Source organism: Hyperolius riggenbachi, chromosome 6 (assembly GCF_040937935.1).
Source record: "Hyperolius riggenbachi isolate aHypRig1 chromosome 6, aHypRig1.pri, whole genome shotgun sequence".
NCBI classification, from domain to species: domain Eukaryota; kingdom Metazoa; phylum Chordata; class Amphibia; order Anura; family Hyperoliidae; genus Hyperolius; species Hyperolius riggenbachi.
The window spans coordinates 93,499,677-93,519,545 of NC_090651.1; the positions used below are offsets into that span (position 1 = coordinate 93,499,677).

Genomic DNA, 19,869 nt, shown 5'->3' on the forward strand with positions numbered 1-19,869 from the left:
AAATTGCTCTGGTGTTCAAGGGGTAAAACCCCTCAGTGGTGAAGTGGTTAATAAATGAGGCTCCTAATCACACAAACATGGACTCTTAGATACAGTGACCAGATTTTTCTTGGCTCAACCTGGGATGGGGGTGCTGGGCGGGTCCATGACCGTGGTGGAAAAAGGGGCATGTCCATGACATGGTGTGGTCAGAGCAAACTGTAATGTAATCGCATCAACTGGTGCACGGAGAATACGTGAATCAGGTCCTAGTCCTGATTAACTGCCGGTGCCTTGTCTCAGCCGGATTGCTCCCACGGCTAATGGAATCTCCAAACAACAAAAGAGACGGCACACCACTGGCTGCAACAAACTTGTTGTATTCACGAACAAGTGTCACCGGCAGTTTGTTGCAGCCAGTGGTGTGCCGTCTCTTTTGTTGTTTGGACAAACTGTAATGTAACTCTGAGGCAGTGGGCCAGAGTTTCCGCCCAAAACACAGATAGGCAAAGTGACCCTACAGGTAATTGCCTAATTAGGCAATGTTCCCCAAACACATAAGAAAGCAGTGTTCCCACAATGATGTGGTGAAATGGGAGATTTGCGTCATTGATGTCAGTCCATGACATGACTATGTACTCTGTAAAGTGCTGCAGAAGATGCAAGTGCTACATAAATACATCATAATGATATGGTGGGACATTAGACTTTTATTATGGCTGGGATTAGATTGTGACAGTGGCGTAGAAATAGGGGTTGCAGAGGTAACAGTGGCGTAGCAATAGGGGTTGCAGAGGTAGCCACCGCATCGGGGCCCTTGGGCCAGAAGGGCCCCACGGGGCCCTTTCTCAACCAAAGTATTAGCTGTTTATTGGTCCTGTGCTGGTAAAAATCACTTCTATAGATACTTTGAATAGTAGTAATCATTTAACAAACTGTTCCCGATCCCCTTCTTGCACCTCTGACACTGTGGATGACCTTGGCAGGTTTTTGTTGCACCATATCAAGTTTTACCTATAGAGTGCTTGGGGGGCCCAATGTAAAACTCGCACCGGGGCCCGTAGCTCCATAGCTACGCCCCTGGATTGTGAGCTCCGCCAAGGACATGACTACATTCTCTGTAAAGTGCTGTGTTAGATGCCAGTATATAAATACATAATAATATCGTAGGACATTAGACTATGACTATGGTGGGATTAGATTGTGCGCGAAATCTGCAGAAGCTGCTGTCGCTACAGTATGAGCATACCATTTTATAATCATGAGCCCCCAGAATGCCAAATGCTGCAACAATGACCCCAAAGTAGCAAATGCAGTCTCTATGGCCATCAAATAATAACTGCAGCAACTGTTACCTCTGACACATGAATTGCAATAACCGTTACCTCCAACAAATGAAAGCTGGGACACCCTGTGGCCAAAAGTGGGACATAACCTGGGACACTTTGCAGCCTGGGACAGGGGACCCTGAACCTGGGACGTGTCCCAGATAAAATGGGATGTCTGGTCAGGGCAGGGGCGTAGCAATAGGGGGTGCAGAGGTTGCGACTGCATCGGGGCCCTTGGGCCAGAGGGGCCCCGTAGGGCCCTCCCTGAACTGCAGTATTAGCTTTCTATTGGTCCTGTGCTCATAATAATTACTTTTATAGATACTTTGAATAGTGATAATCATTAACAAACTGTTCCCCATCCCCTTCTTGCACCTCTGACACTGTAGTTGCCATTGGCAAGTTTTGGCGCGCTGTATCAATTGTTATGTATAGAGTGCTTGGGGGGCCCCACTGTAAAACTTGCATCGGGGCCCAAAGCTCCTAAGCTACGCCACTGGGTCAGGGTATCTTAGATCACCTATGCTTGGAGATTATATTAAGATCAGTATCTACAGCTGGAGGAGGTTTGTATTAAATGAGTGTAACAAAACAGCCTTTAGTATCAGAAGCTGCAATACTGCTGAGGACACCATTTTGGAGTTTATCTAAAATGTTGGGTTTAGGTGACGTTTGTGACTTCATATTTATTTTCTCTTATTCTTGGCATCATACGCTCCATGCCAGAATTACTGTAACACGTACTGTGTTTCGGGTGCCAAGTATTAATGCTTAGGACTATAAATACTGTCAAGCACTAGAGCCTTTCCACTAAGTTCCGCCATGTAATGGAAGTATGGGTCCTGCCACTCACGTTTGTGTTCTGTAGAAGTCTCTGGGTGTCATACTCATCCTTTGCTTGCACTATTTTATGTATTGTAGCTACTCACTCATGAGTGTCATTTTTTGCACCAACACTACTCGCATGGGGGTATTTCTTCATTTACAAAAGTACTCACTGAACAGCAGTTGCTAAGTACAACTGCCAAAATAATATGAGTGAGTAGAGAGGACGGCCATCTTTGTTTAGATCCTATGAAGTGCTTTTGTGAAGAATAAAGGAAAATACTGAGAACCTCCCATGTGGAGATGGATTAGTCCAAAATCTGTCAGTTTTTACTACCTGCTGTAAGTAACAGCAACATAGGAAAAAAGATGTAGTGCATATTATTCTGGGAAAAAATTTAGCTTGTATTTCTAATTTTATTTTATTTTTGTGTTAGTGGTCCTGTAACAGTGCAGTGCTGCAAATGCGTAAAATCTACACGTTTACTTCTTATTACCCTGCCTGCAGTAAGAAGCCATTTCTCAATGTTTTTTATTTAGATTTTTTTTTTTTATTAAAGCATGGAGGAACTAAACAGAAATTGAGGAGACTTTGCCCAGCTGTAGTGTTGCTGTATTGGCCATTAAAGAGAATCCCTCAGCAGCAGCACAGAGGATTCATCTCTGTGTTCCCAGTGAAAAATCCACTGGTGTCACCACCCAGCTCCTCATTGGCTACTGCTTGTGAGTGATGATGGGATAGGAGGAGTAGTTTGCACAGTTTACAGACTGCTATTCCATGAAACCAAGTTGAATCTGACATTCACACAGGAAGACAGGTAAAAAGAAAAATGAATAATGCAAGATGGTCTATGTGCAATACAAAAATCTTTGCACATTGGAAATTAAAGTGAACCCGAGGTAAGAGGTATATGGAGGCTGCCATGTTTATTTCCTTTTAAAGGACAACCGAGGTGACATGTGACATGATGAGATAGATATGTGTATGTACAGTGCCATGTGCACAAATAAGTAGGCTGTGTTCCTTTATTTCTTTCTCTGCCTGATAAAGTTTAAAATCAGGTATGCAAGTGACAGATTCTGTCTGGGTCGGGACCGGGTCAAATTATAGCATAACATAATTAATTACAGCCATAAAACACTTTCCGGTCAGTAAATGGCTTCTGAGAACAGGAAAGAGATAATAAAAAGGATCAATGATTTATAGATTTGAGCTCTGACATGAAGGTGTCATCGAGCAGAGACATTGAAACAATAAAAACGTAAAAAAATAGATTTAAATATAAAATAAAACTGTGGGATATCTAAAAAAAAAGTCATTTTTAGGAGACTGAGGATAGATACAATTGTTTTGTCCTCTTCAGTTTATTTTCACCTCGGATGTCCTTTAACCCTCCTGGCGGTTGATTTTTTCTGCCAAATAGGCAGAAATCAGTTTAAAAAAAAATAATTTTTGTTTCATGTAAAGCTACCAGAGTGGTAGCTACATGAAACACCACTAGAGGGCGCATGTGTCCCTCTAGTGCGTTCGTTGACGGCATCAATAGCAAACAGGGGAACGTGTATATAACACGTTCCCCTGTTTGGCTTCTCCTGTCGCCATGGCGACGATCAGAATGACGTCATGGACGTCAGCCGACATCCTGACGTCAGACGCCTCCGATCCAGCCCATAGCACTGCCTGGAACTCATTGGTCCGGGCAGCGCAGGGCTCTGGCGGGGGACCTCTTCCGCCGCTGTGTGCGGGCGATCAAGCTGTGCGCGCGGCTAGAAAAGTGCTAGCTGCGCGCACAGCACTTTAAATGGGGCGAATCGCCCCACCAGGGGCTGAGATTTCCTCCTGCGCGGCATATCCCGAGAGCCCGAGCTCAGCTCGGGCTTACCGCCAGGAAGGTTAAGCAATACCAGTTGCCTGGCTGTCCTGCTAATCCTCTACCTCCAATACTTTTAGCCATAGACCCAAAACAAGCATCAGGTGTTTCTGACATTATTGTGAGATCTGTCAAGATTAACTGTAAGCTTGTTACTGGTGTTATTCAGACACTACTGCAGCCAAATAGATGAGCAGGACTGCCAGGCAACTGGCACTGTTTAAGGCTTCTTGCACACCAAGACGTTGTGTTAGGTGCCACGTTAAGGTCGCATAACGTGCACCTAACACAACGTATGGTGCTGCAAAAGCCGACGGTAGAGTGAGCCGCGTTCGGCGGCTCGATTCCTATAATGTCTCCCAGAGTGGCGCTGATTGGCCAGCGGGACCACGTGATGCGGAGCGAGACACTCCGCATCACGTGGTCCCGCCGGCCAATCAGCTGCCGCCAGTGCAGTGAATATTAAGTAGCCATGTGCGCGGCTACTGTAGCTGGCTCTCCCCGCCTCCTCTCCGCCCCCCACTGCGCATGTGCAAACAGTCTAACGCGGCTATAGCCGCTCCAACGCCATAGCATGCTGCACTTTGCACCGAACGTGCAGCATTACATGTAACGCAACGTGGGCTGTGTGAACAGCCCACTTGTGTTACATTGCTGTGCGTTGGGGGAGCGTTACAGGCGCACTAACGTGCGCCTGTAACGTCTTGGTGTGTAAGCAGCCTAAAAGGAAAAAAATATGGCAGCCTTCATATCACTCTCACCTTGGGTTCAAGTTAAGGGTTTATTCAACACAGCATGCATTACAAAAATACAAGCCTGGATTTGGGCTGAAAGTGATCAGACTGGCAGAGTATAAATGTGTCAGCCATGGAACCAGTCATTTATCTGATGGAGTTCACATGGAGTTGGAGAAATCATCCATCCAGCATAATAAAAAAAAATCAGCTGTACAATCACTAAAGAGCTAAACACTAACAAGGGAGCAGAGGCTGTTTAGCAATTACTTTCAGAATGGACAGTAACCTTTTCTGTATAGTAGGGTAAGATCTGCTCATGTATGTTCACCAGACATCATGGCATAAAACCTTGTTTGGGCTTTTTTGCTGTGTATAGATTTTCCCGCAGTTACTATCCCTGAGCCTGACCCATGCACCTCTGTGGCTTAAGTCTGAACTCTGCTGGTCTTGGAACAGGAAGTGAGAGACAACAGAAAAAACTTGACAGAGGTTCAGACTCGCTACCATTCCACCAAAAAATCCTGTTTGTTGCTGTCTCTGTATGATATTGGAGTTTACATTTTTCATGTCGGAGGGCAGAGGCAGCATTACAATTGCCAGTGGGCCTGTTATTTAACATTGTGGTCAGCCTGATCACCAGAGAAGAGTCATTAATTCAGCAGAAAATACAGCACTTTCCAGATTGCTGTATATATAAAAGTGGTGATTATCCTTAAAAGTGCCCATTAACGATTTCCCTGGATGATCGATTGCATAAGGTACCATGAATTGTGCTGATGGACAACAAACAATTGTTCCATCGATTGTTCCATTGATCTGATTTTCTGAAGGATTCCTTTAGTCTGATCGGATTGCATATATTTTTCCACTCAATTGATGGGCATTTTCGATCGATTGCAAACATTTTTGGGAAATTGGATCCTCCTTAATGGGCACCTTGGCTGATGGTGTAATGGTTAAGGGCTCTGCCTCTGACACAGGAGACCAGGGTTCGAATCTCGGCTCTGCCTGTTCAGTAAGCCAGCACTAATTCAGTAGGAGACCTTTGGCAAGTCTCCCTTACACTGCTACTGCCAATAGAGCGCGCCCTAGTGGCTGCTGCTCTGCTCTGGCGCTTTGAGTCCGCAAGGAGAAAAGCGCAATATAAATGTTATTTGTCTTGTCTATTTGTCTTAAATGATCGCTTCTTTTGTATGGACCAAAGTTTCCCTAGATCATGCTTTACAATAAATAAAAATCAATTAGTGATAATTATTGTGTTTACTATGGGTCAGTTAGCCTGACTTTCACTATTTAGATTACTGCAAAGCATTCATCTCTATGCAGGTGGAGAAGGCCCTGGGCAGTAATGAAGAGGAGGGTAGAACAGTGTTTTGTTTTTTCAAACATTCTGTTCACCATTTTGTACCGCAGACTGTCACTTTATGAAGCATCAGCAAGTAGCCACACTGAAAGTCGGTGGGCCGCTTATCGCTACTCTATCAGGAGGTAAAGCTATGCATACACACTAGATGGAACACTAGGCAACCAATCAGGTCCATCTCAGAATTTAGCCTGTGCACAGGTGTCCGTCGAAGCCACTTAAAGAGGAGCTGTCAGCCATACGATCTCAGAAAAAAAACACATATATAAGTAGATAAATATTTGCTCTACTTACATAACATATGTATTGCATTTAAGTGATTTTTCTAAAGTAAAAAAAGAGAAAATCCATCTTAGCCTTTCACATTTTAAGTCAAACACATTTGAAGCCAAACCTGGTGTCATTTCCTCCCTTATTCTCCTCTGCCTGATTTGCCTGCCTGCCCTTTACTATAGAAATTGCATAGTCTCAGCATGAGAAATATTGGCCAATCAGAAGAACAGAGGTGTGGGAGGGGAAAACAGGAGGGAAAGAGGCTTCAGCCAGAGCCAATCAGGCTGCATTAGTTTAGTCTGAGGAGAAGTAGAGAAGCAAGAAAGGACAACTTCCTTTTTGTGTACCACATTTTGTGTGTACCAAATAAGAGTCAGGTAAACCGGGGAATGATCATTTACCAACAAGAAAAGTAATAGTGAATTTAACTTTTGGATTGCCTGGTTAGCATCCTTATTACTTGCAACCAAATAAAAATTAAGTATTGATTTTTTATTTTATGCCCGACAGTTACACTTTAAAGATATGGCATGCCACAGCAACAGCTGAGTACTTTGTTCCACTTCTTACTCACTCCATGGTGAACCAGCTCCGTTGATCCTGATGGGTGACACATATGTGTGTCACCCAATGTGTGTGTACACTACTCAACCCTCAGATTGCCGCCAATCTCTTCAGACGTTTGGTCTCCAACTCTCCATATGCCACGGACGTCTAGACATTTTTCTGCAAAACTTGATTTGCATGCTGCTGGTGTCTTTAGGTGTTTCTGAATCTTTGCATCCAGACGTCGTTGGCATCTAGAAGCTTATATTCGGAAGTAGTTTTGACTAAGATATGATTTTAGACATCCATGAAAAAAGAAGGCAACATTCGGAAATGCCTAAAGACGAGTATTCCAAATTAGCTGGCATAGGCACATAGCTTATTTTCACAATTAGTGGCAGTCTAAGGTATTTTAATCCAGGGGAATGCAGATTGATATTATAAATCAAAGAAAGAAACCTATTGGGAGATTTGACGCATTGCAAATTGGCTGCAAGAGCTTGTTCAAACCTTGTTGCAATAACATGCCTAATCTGCTGTTGGGGGCACACATTAAAAGCCGCTCTAGCCAGCACCATTTTGCTACACTGATTTATTGACTATGCCCACACATGACACTCTGCTAAACACAGCGGCCAGCAGAGATGTGGGGGCATTGCTAAATTGCAATTATGCGTAGTATAGGCAAACCCTAAACCTCATGCTGTATACGTCACTCCCATGCAGAATGTGTCAATAGAATTCAACATTCTAACTTAAAAAGTGTACTAGAAGCCAAATAAAATAAAAAACAAAAACAGATACTTTCTTAAGAAGATCCCCTCTGGATCCTGCAGAGACTTTCCACATCCTCCTGGCCCCCAATGTTGATGCGTGGTCCCCCAAAAGTAATCCAAGCTTGTCGGATTTCCGATCGTGCCCTGCACTCCCCTTTATGCACGAGCATCGCCGTACTCTGCCTGCATGAGAACGGCCATGCCTGCGTAGTAAGCTGGAGCCAGTGGCATAGCTAAGTCGTTTTTGGCCCCCGATGCAAGTTTTACAATGGGGCCCCCCAAGCACTCTATACATAGCAATTGATATGGCGCACCAAAACCTGCTAATGGCAACTAAAGTGTCTGAGATGCAAGAAGGGGATGGGGAACAGTTTTTTAATGATTACCACTCTTCAAAGTATCTATAGAAGTGATTATTATGAGCACAGGACCAATAGAGAGCCGATGCTGTAGTTGATGGAGGGCCCTTCGGGGCACCTCTGGCCCAAGGGCCCCAATGCAATCGCAACCTCTGCAACCCCTATTGCTACACCCCTGGCTGGAGCTGCTCCTGCACAAGTGGCTCCGTGCAACTATGTAGGCGTGGCCACACTTGTACATGAAGAGAAGCGCAGTCGTGATCTTCAGGAAAGTCCTGGGCAGCCATGGTGGTCTCCAGAAGGACACGAGAAGCCCCTGGACGATCCAAAGGCTTCCCTTTTTCTTAGGTAAGTATCTAATTTTTTTAACCTTAAAGGTTGCCTTGGTTGCACTTTAAGAGTTCATCAAGTGACCCTTTAAGTGACATGGAGGCTGCTATATTTACATCCTTTTAAGCAATGCCAATTGACTGGCTGCCCTGCAGATACTCTACTATAAATACACCAAGACACTATTTCAGAGCAAGTATCCACTGGCCACTAACTACACTAACTGTATGCTTCTTTCAGTTATTGGATTCAGACACTACTGAACCCAGGAAGATCTACAACTGTCATTGCTTAAAAAGAACTAATTATGGTAGCGTTCATATCCCCTAAGTACAGATATCAAGACTGGAAATGCAAACAAAGCTCATGCACCCAATAAAAAGTCCAGTTAGTTGTTTTTTAAGCTAACCAAAGAAAATGGACAGAACAATTAAATCAAAGTATGTTTTAAGAAGCAAAGCATGGACATATAAAAGAACGTCACTAAACATTGAGAAAAAGAGGATGTAGTAACTTAATGTTAAATGATGTAGCTGCTCTGTCAGCCACGGCACAAATCCAAAATGAGAATTCCTAAATCTTACCATCTACAGCTGATACTGCAACCAGTGACAACATACACAGCCAGGGAAGCAGCAGTGGAGTCCATCTGCTACAGGACAGCATGATAAAGTGAATAGGTGAGCCTGTGTTGTGGTTGGTGAGTTGGGTATTTATTTCTGCCTCTCTCCTCGCTGTCTGTCTGTGTGTGTGCGAGGCTCCCTCAGGTGTGTTTTATGAGTTCGATGTAACCTGACTCATTGCAGACACAAAGATCTTCTGTTGTGACTCACCCTCTGAATAACAGCCCAACCCTTCTCTTTTTCTCACATACAAATACAAAATCCTGCCACATACCGCATATCCACTACGTAGCTGGTCTTACCAGGACAGGCTACTGTATATGTACAGCGAATGCTGGCCTGATCAGTCAGGTGTCACATTATTATTATTATCATTATTTTTTATTTATATAGTGCCAACATCTTCCGTAGCGCTGTACATAGTACAAACAAATAATGGGGAACAAATATACATAAGAAATACAAGACACTGTACAGTCATGACATTGAATAGAATAAATACAGATACATACATAGTTGATATGTAGTTGGTACATATACATATGTTAAAATTACAGCAGTATGAGAAACACTAGGAGGAGGTCCCTGCCCTTGCGGGCTTACAATCTAGAGGGTAGTGGGGAGGAAACAAAGGGGAAGGAAACACCAGGATTAGTGGGTGAGCCAGTGTGCCTTCAGTGCTGCCTACAGCAAATTATAGGCTTGTCTGAACAGGTGTGTTTTCAGAGTACGTTTGAAGGTTTCCAGACTCGTGGCATGACAAACCGGCTGAGGGAGAGAGTTCCAAAGGAGAGGGACCGCCCGTGAGAAGTCTTGGATGCGAGAGTGAGAGGAGGTGACTAGGCTGGAGGACAAAAGGGTCTCCTGTGAGGAACGGAGGGTCCGAGCGGGGAGGTATCTGGAGATTAAAGAGGAAATGTATGGAGGCGACAGCTTGTGTAGAGCTTTGTATGCAAGTGTGAGAAGTTTAAACTGGATCCTTTGGGCAACTGGTAACCAATGGAGGGATTGGCAGAGAGGGGCTGCCTCAGAGGATCTAGAAGAGAGGTGGATGAGACGGGCCGCAGAGTTTAGTAGGGATTGGAGGGGTGCCAGTCTGCTTTTTGGTAGACCACAGAGTAGGGTGTTGCAGTAGTCAAGACGGGAGATGATTAGGGCATGTCTTACAGCAAGACCGGCCTTCATCTCACATTGGGATCTACTAACCCAGATGATTAAAGTGGATCTTCGCTGTTAATTCTAAAGTGGAAAAAAAACAAAAGCCAAGAATGAGGTGCTTGAAATTCCAGCCCGTCTAGTGGAAATGGAAGGGGTTAAAGTACAATAATACAATAATACAATAACATTTGTAAAGCGCTTTTCTCCCATAGGACTCAAAGCGCATATAATACAGTGTTGCAGGCTGGGTTGTGTTACAGAGGAGATAGTCAGATGTTCATGAATGCCAGACTAAAGAGGTAGGTTTTCAGTTTAGACTTAAATGCTTCCAGGGATGGAGCTGTCCTGATTGGGTGTGGCAGGAAGTTCCAAAGTGTAGGGGCAGCATGACAAAAGGCTCTGTCTCCAAAGGTTTTGAGGTGGACTCTGGGGGTGACCATGGTGTTGCGTCCTTTTGTTCTAAAATTGTGATGCAGTTGCAACAAGTCCTTCAGGTATCCAGGGCCCAGATTGTGCAAAGATTTGAATGTCAGTAAGCCAATCTTAAACAGAATTCTCCATTTTATCGGTAGCCAGTGGAGTGAGATCAGGGTTGGTGTTATGTGGCAATGGCGGGGTTGGCTCGTTAACAGCCTTGCGGCGGCATTCTGTACTAATTGCAGGCGGCGTAAGTCTTTCTTATGCAGGCCTGTGTAGAGGGCGTTGCAGTAGTCTAACCTTGATGTGACGAAGGCATGGACTAGGGTTGGAAGATCCTCTGAAGGAATTAGGTGTTTAATCTTTGCAATATTCCTTAGGTGAAAGAAGGAATGTTTCACAACAGCGGAGATTTGATTCCTGAAGCTTAATTTCCTATCAATCAGTACTCCCAGGCTGCGCACACAGTAAAGCCTGGGCCCACCATAACTCTGTATTGGACAGCATGGAGGGTTAGCGGATAGTACGCTCGCCTTGTATTACTGGGTCCCAGGTTTGAATTTCATCCAGTACACCCTCTGCATAGAGTGTGTATGTTCTATCCATGCCTGCATGGGGGTTTCCTCCCACATCCCAAAAACATACAAATAAAGTTGATTGGCTTTCCGGATGGAAAATGGCTAACAATCTATCTAGAAGAGAGGAAATATCTATTATAACTGTCCATTTTGCAAGAGTCCGCACTTGCTGGGTCACCCAGTCACTTTGCTAGAAACCTGCTTTAACTAAGTTCAGTCTAGTCTGGTCCCTTGTCAGGAATCTCGTTCTGTAGAATTATCATTTTGCGATCTGCGGTTTTTTCATATCTCATTCTATCTTTTGTAACATGGCTGAGATTATTCCTGATGCAGGTCATTCTGTCTCAGTATATGGCTGCGGTCACTCACTCCATTGTTGTGCAGAACAGCGGTTGCTTTAGAGTTGCTGCACTAAAACTTCCTCAGCTTTTTTTTTTCATATTTTAATGAGCAAAACTTTGCATTAATTTTGTTGCTAATCATTAGTGTTTGGATGTAATGGAGAAATGCCAACTGGTTTATTGATATGGTACAGAGGAGGGTATAACAATGGTGTATATGAAAAAAGGTGCCTGGAAAAAACAGGCTCTGGAGATACCAGCTAGTAGAGTATCAGTAAAATTTCCAATATTTTAATGCTGGCCACTGACCAGACGTAATGCCGATAGTAAAATATTGGCATTCTCACACGAGCCCTCCCTCTACTGATACCTAACCATAACTAACCCCCCCCCCCCCTCCACTGATGCCTAACCCTAACTGTATTCCCCACTGATGCCTAACCCTAACTGACCTCCTCCCACCAATGCCTAACCCTGTATTCCCCACTGATGCCTAACCCTAACTGACCTCCTCCCACCAATTCCTAACCCTGCATTCCCCACTGATGCCTAACCCTAACTGACCTCCTCCCACCGATGCCTAACCCTAACTGTATTCCCCACTGATGCCTAACCCTAACTGACCTCCTCCCACCGATGCCTAACCCTAACTGTATTCCCCACTAAAGCCTAACCCTAACTGACCTCCTCCCACCGATGCCTAACCCTAACTGTATTCCCCACTGATGCCTAACCCTAACTAACCTCCTCCCACCGATGCCTAACTCTAACTGTATTCCCCACTAAAGCCTAACCCTAACTGACCTCCTCCCACCGATGCCTAACCCTAACTGTATTCCCCACTAAAGCCTAACCCTAACTGACCTCCTCCCACCGATGCCTAACCCTAACTGTATTCCCCACTGATGCCTAACCCTAACTAACCTCCTCCCACCGATGCCTAACCCTAACTGTATTCCCCACTGATGCCTAACCCTAACTAACCTCCTCCCACCGATGCCTAACCCTAACTGTATTCCCCACTGATGCCTAACCCTAACTGACCACCTCCTACCTATGCCTAACCCTAACTGTATTCCCCACTAATTCCTAACCCTAACTGACTCCTCCCACCGATGCCTAACCCTAACTGTATTCCCCACTGATGCCTAACCCTAACTGACCTCCTCCCACCGATGCCTAACCCTAACTGTATTCCCCACTGATGCCTAACTCTAACTACCCTCCTCCCACCGATGCCTAACCCTAACTGTATTCCCCACTAAAGCCTAACCCTAACTAACCTCCTCCCACCGATGCCTAACTCTAACTGTATTCCCCACTAAAGCCTAACCATAACTGACCTCCTCCCACCGATGCCTAACCCTAACTGTATTCCCCACTAAAGCCTAACCCTAACTGACCTCCTCCCACCGATGCCTAACCCTAACTGTATTCCCCACTGATGCCTAACCCTAACTAACCTCCTCCCACCGATGCCTAACCCTAACTGTATTCCCCACTAATTCCTAACCCTAACTGACTCCTCCCACCGATGCCTAACCCTAACTGTATTCCCCACTAAAGCCTAACCCTAACTAACCTCCTCCCACCGATGCCTAACCCTAACTGTATTCCCCACTAAAGCCTAACCATAACTGACCTCCTCCCACCAATGCCTAACACTAACTGTATTCCCCACTGATGCCTAACCCTAACTAACCTCCTCCCACCGATGCCTAACCCTAACTGTATTCCCCACTGATGCCTAACCCTAACTAACCTCCTCCCACCGATGCCTAACCCTAACTGACCTCCTCCCACCGATGCCTAACCCTAACTGTATTCCCCACTGATGCCTAACCCTAACTAACCTCCTCCCACCGATGCCTAACCCTAACTGTATTCCCCACTGATGCCTAACCCTAACTGACCTCCTCCCACCGATGCCTAACCCTAAGGGTCAACACACACCATACAATCCTGGTTGTTCAATCTTACCACTTTCATGTATTATAAGAGCATATCCAATCAATCATTCAAGGTATTTGCCATCTGTTGGCCCTTATACTACATAGATTTAGTAAATCTGTACAACCAAGATTGTATGGTGTGTGTTGAGCTTAACTGTATTCCCCACTGATGCCTAACCCTAACTGTATTCCCCACTAATGCCTAACCCTAACTGACCTCCTCCCACCGATGCCTAGCCCTAGCCAACCCCCCCCCCCCCCCCCCTACACATCGGTAAAGGCCACTAAGGCCTGGGCCTTGAATGGCTGCAGCACAAGGGGGCACTGGAACGTGAAAGAGGTATTGTTATATATGAAAGAGAAGCCTGAAAAAGGGGGACAACACATGAAAAAGGAAACTGATACCTAAAGGAGCTGTTCATCATGATGCAGAGGGGCTGCAGTACATGGATGATACACATAGAAGATGGGGCAGCACATGGAATAGGAGGGTGCTGCTGTACATAAAAGGGGAGCCACAACATACTTTGCCTAGGCAGGGCTGGATTTCTGGAAAGGCCACAAAGGCCCGAGCCTTGGGCGGCTGTAGCCCAAGGCGGCACCTGAACATGGAATAGGGGTTGCTAAATATTAAAGAGGAGGCTGAAAATAGGGAGCAACACATTCAGGATGGAAACTGATGCTCAATGTTGCTTTTCATGAAAGAGAGTAGAGAGAGGCTGCATAGATGGATGATACACATGGGAGAGGGAGGGGCGCTGCTGCACATGGAAGGAGAACCACAACATACTTGGCCTAGGGCAGTGATGGCTAACCTTGGCACTCCAGCTGTGACAAAACTACAAATCCCATCATGCCTCTGCCTCCCCGAGTTATGCTTAGAGCTGTCAGAGTATTGCAATGCCTCATGGCACTTGTAGTTCCACCACAGCTGGAGTGCCAAGGTTAGCCATCACTGGCCTAGAGGCACAAAAAATATCAATCTGGCCTGACACCTCCCCCCCCCCCCCCCCCCCAAATCTGTGTCGCATTTGCCACTATATATGAAAAACACAGTCACCATGGAAGTTCGGGTGCCCATGTTAATACGGGTAATGCACAAAAATTTGGGCACCAATAAACTTCTGCGCCACATTTCCTGTTTCAATTACAATGATCTATTTAAAATTTTACATTGGTGTAGGTTGCGGCTGAATTGTATGCAATGGCTGAAGTATTCATAGCTCCAGTGGCGTAACAATAGGGGGTGCATCAGGGTCCTTGGGCCATGGGAAGCCCTGAGGGGCAATCCCTCAGCCACAGTATTAGTTCTCTATTAGTATTATGCTGGTAATAATCACTTCTATAGATGGTTTGTAGTAGTACAGTAGTAATCATTAACAAACTGTCCCCCATCCCCTTCTTGTGCCTCTGATACTGTGGTTGTCCTTGGCAGGTTTTGGTGCGCTGTATCAATAGTTATGCATAGAGTACTTGGGGGGCCCCATGTAAAACTTGCACTGGGGCCCGTAGCTCCTTAGCTACGCCACTGCATAGCTCTATGTTGCATTTTTTTCCATTTATTACATAGATGTGTCCTTTAAAAGTGCACAGCCATGATTCTAAATATTCAGGTGTTGTCTAGGAAACAGGAAGGGAACTGTAGCTATTCTGAAGGGAGCTGGTTGCTCTGTGCAGGTTACTGAGTGATGGAGGTGTGTGGAGTACAGACAGGAAGCCTCTAGTGAATCAGACTCCTCAGGTAATGATTGGTGTGGAGGTCAGAGTATGACGCCTGACTGAGGAACAGAACATGTCTGCAGGGCAGGGAGACTGGGCTGCGGTGAGACACTCCTTCCCTGCAGAGACTTGCTGCCCCCAGGCTACCACAAAATAAACAAGGCAGTGTAAGAGGGAAGGGAGTTACAGAATTATTATTCTCTGGCCCGTTGCCCAGCGCTAACGTTCCTATCACACATAGCAACACACAGAAGTAAACAGTGATTTATAACTTCTCAGAAGTAAAAATCCAACATGGATGTTAAACAGCTTGCCTTAGTTGCCTATAGTCAGAAGAACATAGGCCATTCCTTTTTAAATGGGCATAAACAGTAAAATCATTTAAAGCCTTATTATATAAAGAAGCTGAATTTTCCACATTCAGCCACTTGCAGCAGTAGAATGACTGGTGCGGATGAATTAGGACCCACAATCCTGTCAGCAAAAAAAGTCTTGTCAGGAATATTGCTACACCTTGCTTCACATGCTGGTGGCATACCTGTTGTGAATTTCCACTGTTCTCCAGCAGGTGGCTCTTCCCCGATGTGTATTCACCTGCATTTCCCCATTTCATCAGAGAGTGAAGTATTGGACTTGGGCTGTCAACGAAATTCTGCCTTCCACTATCAAGCGCTCTACTTCAGCTTGTGGAAAGGTGGGGTGTCTTGACACGCTGAGGGAAAAAAAAGACAAAGAGACAACGGGAGCCCAAATAGAACAGCACATTAGTAGCTAATGGATGGTATGTTTAAGTCAACAAAGGCTACTCACCAAGGTGGGTTGCAATAGGGGCAACAAACCACTTGAGGCAGGTGGAGAGAATGATCTCGACTCCACTCCGGGTCTCCCAGCAGGACTGGATATGGTTGCTTCCCTTAGGTCAAAAAGCGAAAACTGGATGGTTCAATGGCATTCACCACGTGTCACCAGAGGGGTCTCACCCAATCTTGATGGGATGGGGGGGGGGGGGGGTGTATAGGCACACAATAAAGGTAAAGAGGTACCCAGGTATGAATAAAATTAAAAATAAATAGAATGTAGAAAGATGAGGTTGCTTACCTCAATGACTACAGTCAGATAAGATAAAAGGATTTATTATGCACAGACAACACATTTCGCGAGTCTAAGCTTTTTTCCTCAGGCCAATAAAAATGCCGAAACAGGGATAGCCTCAATACCTGTGGCTATCTGTATTCCAGCACTTTTATTGTCCTGAGGAAGCAGGTTTAGACCCATGAAACGCATTGCCTGTGCATAATAAATCCTTATATCTTATCTGTCATTGAGGTAAGTCATCTCTTCTTTCTACGTTTTGCTTTTAATTTTATTAATACCTGGGTACCTCTTTACCTTATTAGCCTCAATTCACTAAAATTATCTCCTGTCTTTAATAACTCTTCTAGAGTTGTTACCATGGTGATAAGGCATGTAGTATTCAGGAAACATTTTACCTCAGGCAAGCCTAAAGTTAACTCTTCTGTCTTTAAATTAACTCTCCAATCCTTAAAATAACTCCAGAGTTAAAGACAGGCTGTTAATTAGCTGCATGTGAAAATAACTACAGAGGAGGTAAATTAAAGGGAAGGTTCAGGGTGGCTGTTAAAAAAATAAAAATGCCCATCCACTTACCTGGGGTTTCCTCCAGCCCGTGGCAGCCAGGACGTGCCCTCGGCGCCGCTCCGCAGGCTCCCGGTCCCCTCCGGTGGCCGACCCGACCTGGCCAGGCCGGCTGCCAGGTCGGGCTCTTCTGCGCTTCAAAATGCGCCTCACGGGGGCGCGCTGACGTCATCGGACGTCCTCCGGGCTGTACTGCGCAGGCACAGTAGTTCTGCGCCTGCGCAGTACAGCCCGGAGGACGTCAGATGACGTCAGCGCGCCCCCGTGAGGCGCATTTTGAAACACAGAAGAGCCCGACCTGGCAGCCGGCCTGGCCAGGTCGGGTCGGCCACCGGAGGGGACCGGGAGCCTGCGGAGCGGCACCGAGGGCACGTCCTGGCTGCCACGGGCTGGAGGAAGCCCCAGGTAAGTGGATGGGCATTTTTATTTTTTCAACAGCCACCCTGAACCTTCCCTTTAACTACAGAGGAGGTAAATTAACTACAGAGGAGGTAAATTAACTACAGGAGAGGTAACTTAAGGAATGAAGAGGTAAGATAACTCTCTCACGTGTGGAGGTAAGTTTTCTCTTGCCTTATTATCTCTAGCATGATCTTAGTGAATTGAGGCCATTGTGTCCTACTTCAGCTGTTTAAAGTTCAGTCATCCAGAGCTTTTGTGATCTCCACATTTAAGGTTGCCGCACCCCATAGAACTTTGCCAGAACTTCAGATTGCTAATTACTATGCCCCCCTTGTCCTCTATACTCTGGTTACTGCCTTGTGATTAGGGATGATCACAGATACGCAAATCATTCCAAGTTGATGCAAATTTTTATGCAAATGTATGCAGCTTGAAAATGGACCAATCCATTTTCAAACTGCATACATTTGCATAACAATTTGCACAATCTCAGAACAATTTGCATCTTATTGATCATCCCTACTTCTGATGCTTGCTTTGTACCTAAAATATCGTCTGATTTTCATTAAATGTTTTCATTTCATTTTCATTGTTTAAAGTCCTTAATATAGATGAAGAAATCTCAGTTAAACAAAGGAACAAAATGTATTGTATTTGATCATGTTTTTACTTAAAAAAAGATTCAAGAAAATCTACGTTTGGCAAAAATAAGTAAACATATTCAACAATATTGTCACAAGTAAGTAAACATATTAGATACCGGTAATATGGTTGAATATGTTTAGAGGGACAGAGCGCAGGAATGGAGGAGTGTAAGAAGATCTGGGAATCCTCAGGACTATCCGGAAACTCCCCTGTACTGAGGTAAGTATATTGTTTTGTTTTTTCTCTTCTCAGTTCAAATTCCCTTTAAAGTGTACCTGAAGAGAAAAAGTGCCCCTATGGGCTACTTACCTCGGGAGGGGGAACCCTCTGGATCCCAAAGAGGCTCCCCCCTACCTCCTCAGCAGAGGAGATCCAGGGTAGTTTTAGTCAAGGCTGATTCTGACAATTGTTGACATCTACAGATGCACGAAAATTTGCCTTTAGTTTACAAATGTTTCATTCCACTCATAAGGGGAGGTGTGTCTTTTGTCTAAATATTTGAGCCCTGAAACAAATCCCCCTCACAAAGTTGGGAGATACGTTCTCGCTCAAAATAATAGTGTGATTTGATAAGTCTGACGATGCTCTGGTGATTTATGTAAAGTGAACATTTGTGTGGAGTGAGAAATTTAGTAACAGGTCAGCTTTAACAGCCCAAGTAACGTCTTCTGAATGTCACCACTAACAGCTTCATCTTCCCCATATAAGGCTTTGAAAGAACAGTTTGAACATGAAATGATGAGCCAATTTCATAGTCTGAAAAAGTACATGAAATAGATAGATGAGAGCTAAAACATCCTGTTTCCATGCCAGGAGAGCTGTGTTCAAACCTGTCCAGCTGTACTATGAAATAAGCACTCTGCACGCTCGCAGATATCATCCCTTGGGCGGATCACAGTGAGGTACCCACACCCATCAAACTCCTTATACACTATAGGCAGTCCCCATTACATACCGCTGGAGTCCAGGGCTATGCAATGCTGAACCTTCAGGGCTTCTTACATTTTTCGCAACAGTGATTTGTCAATCAGTGGTTTGTGCTTTAAGAGAAACATAACATCATTCTCTGTTGTGTTAGTCCCTCTTATGCCACCAAAACCCTCACCTGTCAAGGCAAGGACTCCACAAGACCTCTGAGGGTGTAACCTAATATCTGGTTGGTAGAAGATAGCAGCAGATCATTTAAGTTCTGTAATTTGTGAGGCGAGGTTTCCATAGATTGCACTTGTACAGTACATCCCACAGATGCTCAGTCGGATTGAAAGCTAAGAAATTTAAATGCCATCGAAAACTTATGAATCACACCAGCTGTCTTCTCTCATTTTTCAGTGATGGAATTCTGATGTTCACATGCCCTTTGTAGGTGTTTCGGCAGTGTAGAGGTCATTCCCAACTGGTCTACAGCTATGCCACCTCATACACAGCCAGCTGTGACGTCCTGATGTCCTCCTCTCATGGTCAATAACCTTCAGTAGTAGCTCTTCTCTGGGAACTTTCCAGATGGGCTAGCTTTCTCTCCCCATGTGCATCCACAAACCTTAGGTGTCTATAACTCTGTTGCCAGTTAACTGGTTGTCATTCCTTGCATTACTTTGGTAGGTGCTAACCTCTGCGTAATAAGAACACCCTAGATTCAGAAGACCTGTTTGGAGATGCTCTGACTGTCATCTAGCCATCACAATTTAGCCCATTGCTTAGGTCCTAACATGGCCATGTTTGCCCTGCAACTACAAGAACTGACTGTCTACTTGCTGCCCAATAAAGCCCACCTCTTGACAGGTTCTGTTGTATCAAGATAATCAATATTATTCTCTTCATCTGTTAGTGGTTTTTATTTTGTCGTTGCTTGGTGTATGATAAATAAATCCCCAATTCAATTAACTGTGCACACACAATATGCTCTTGCAGGTTTCTGCAGTCTGTATATTGAAAAGGGTTGTGTGTCAACCTTTTTTTTAAATTCCCAATTGCCCTTTAACCAATTTGACATT

The 19,869-nt window shown here is 44.9% G+C and overlaps 1 protein-coding gene across 1 annotated transcript in view; it reads right to left on the minus strand.

The window, feature by feature from the left end:
- The window catches only part of LAMC2 (laminin subunit gamma 2), a 91,865-nt gene extending 82,722 nt beyond the window's left edge, over positions 1 to 9,143 (minus strand). The window contains exon 1 of the mRNA XM_068239672.1: positions 8,972 to 9,143. Coding sequence (XP_068095773.1) covers positions 8,972 to 9,053 — 82 coding nt within the window. The 5' untranslated portion in view covers positions 9,054 to 9,143. The remainder of the gene's footprint in view (positions 1 to 8,971) is intronic.
- Positions 9,144 to 19,869: the final 10,726 nt, after the last annotated feature.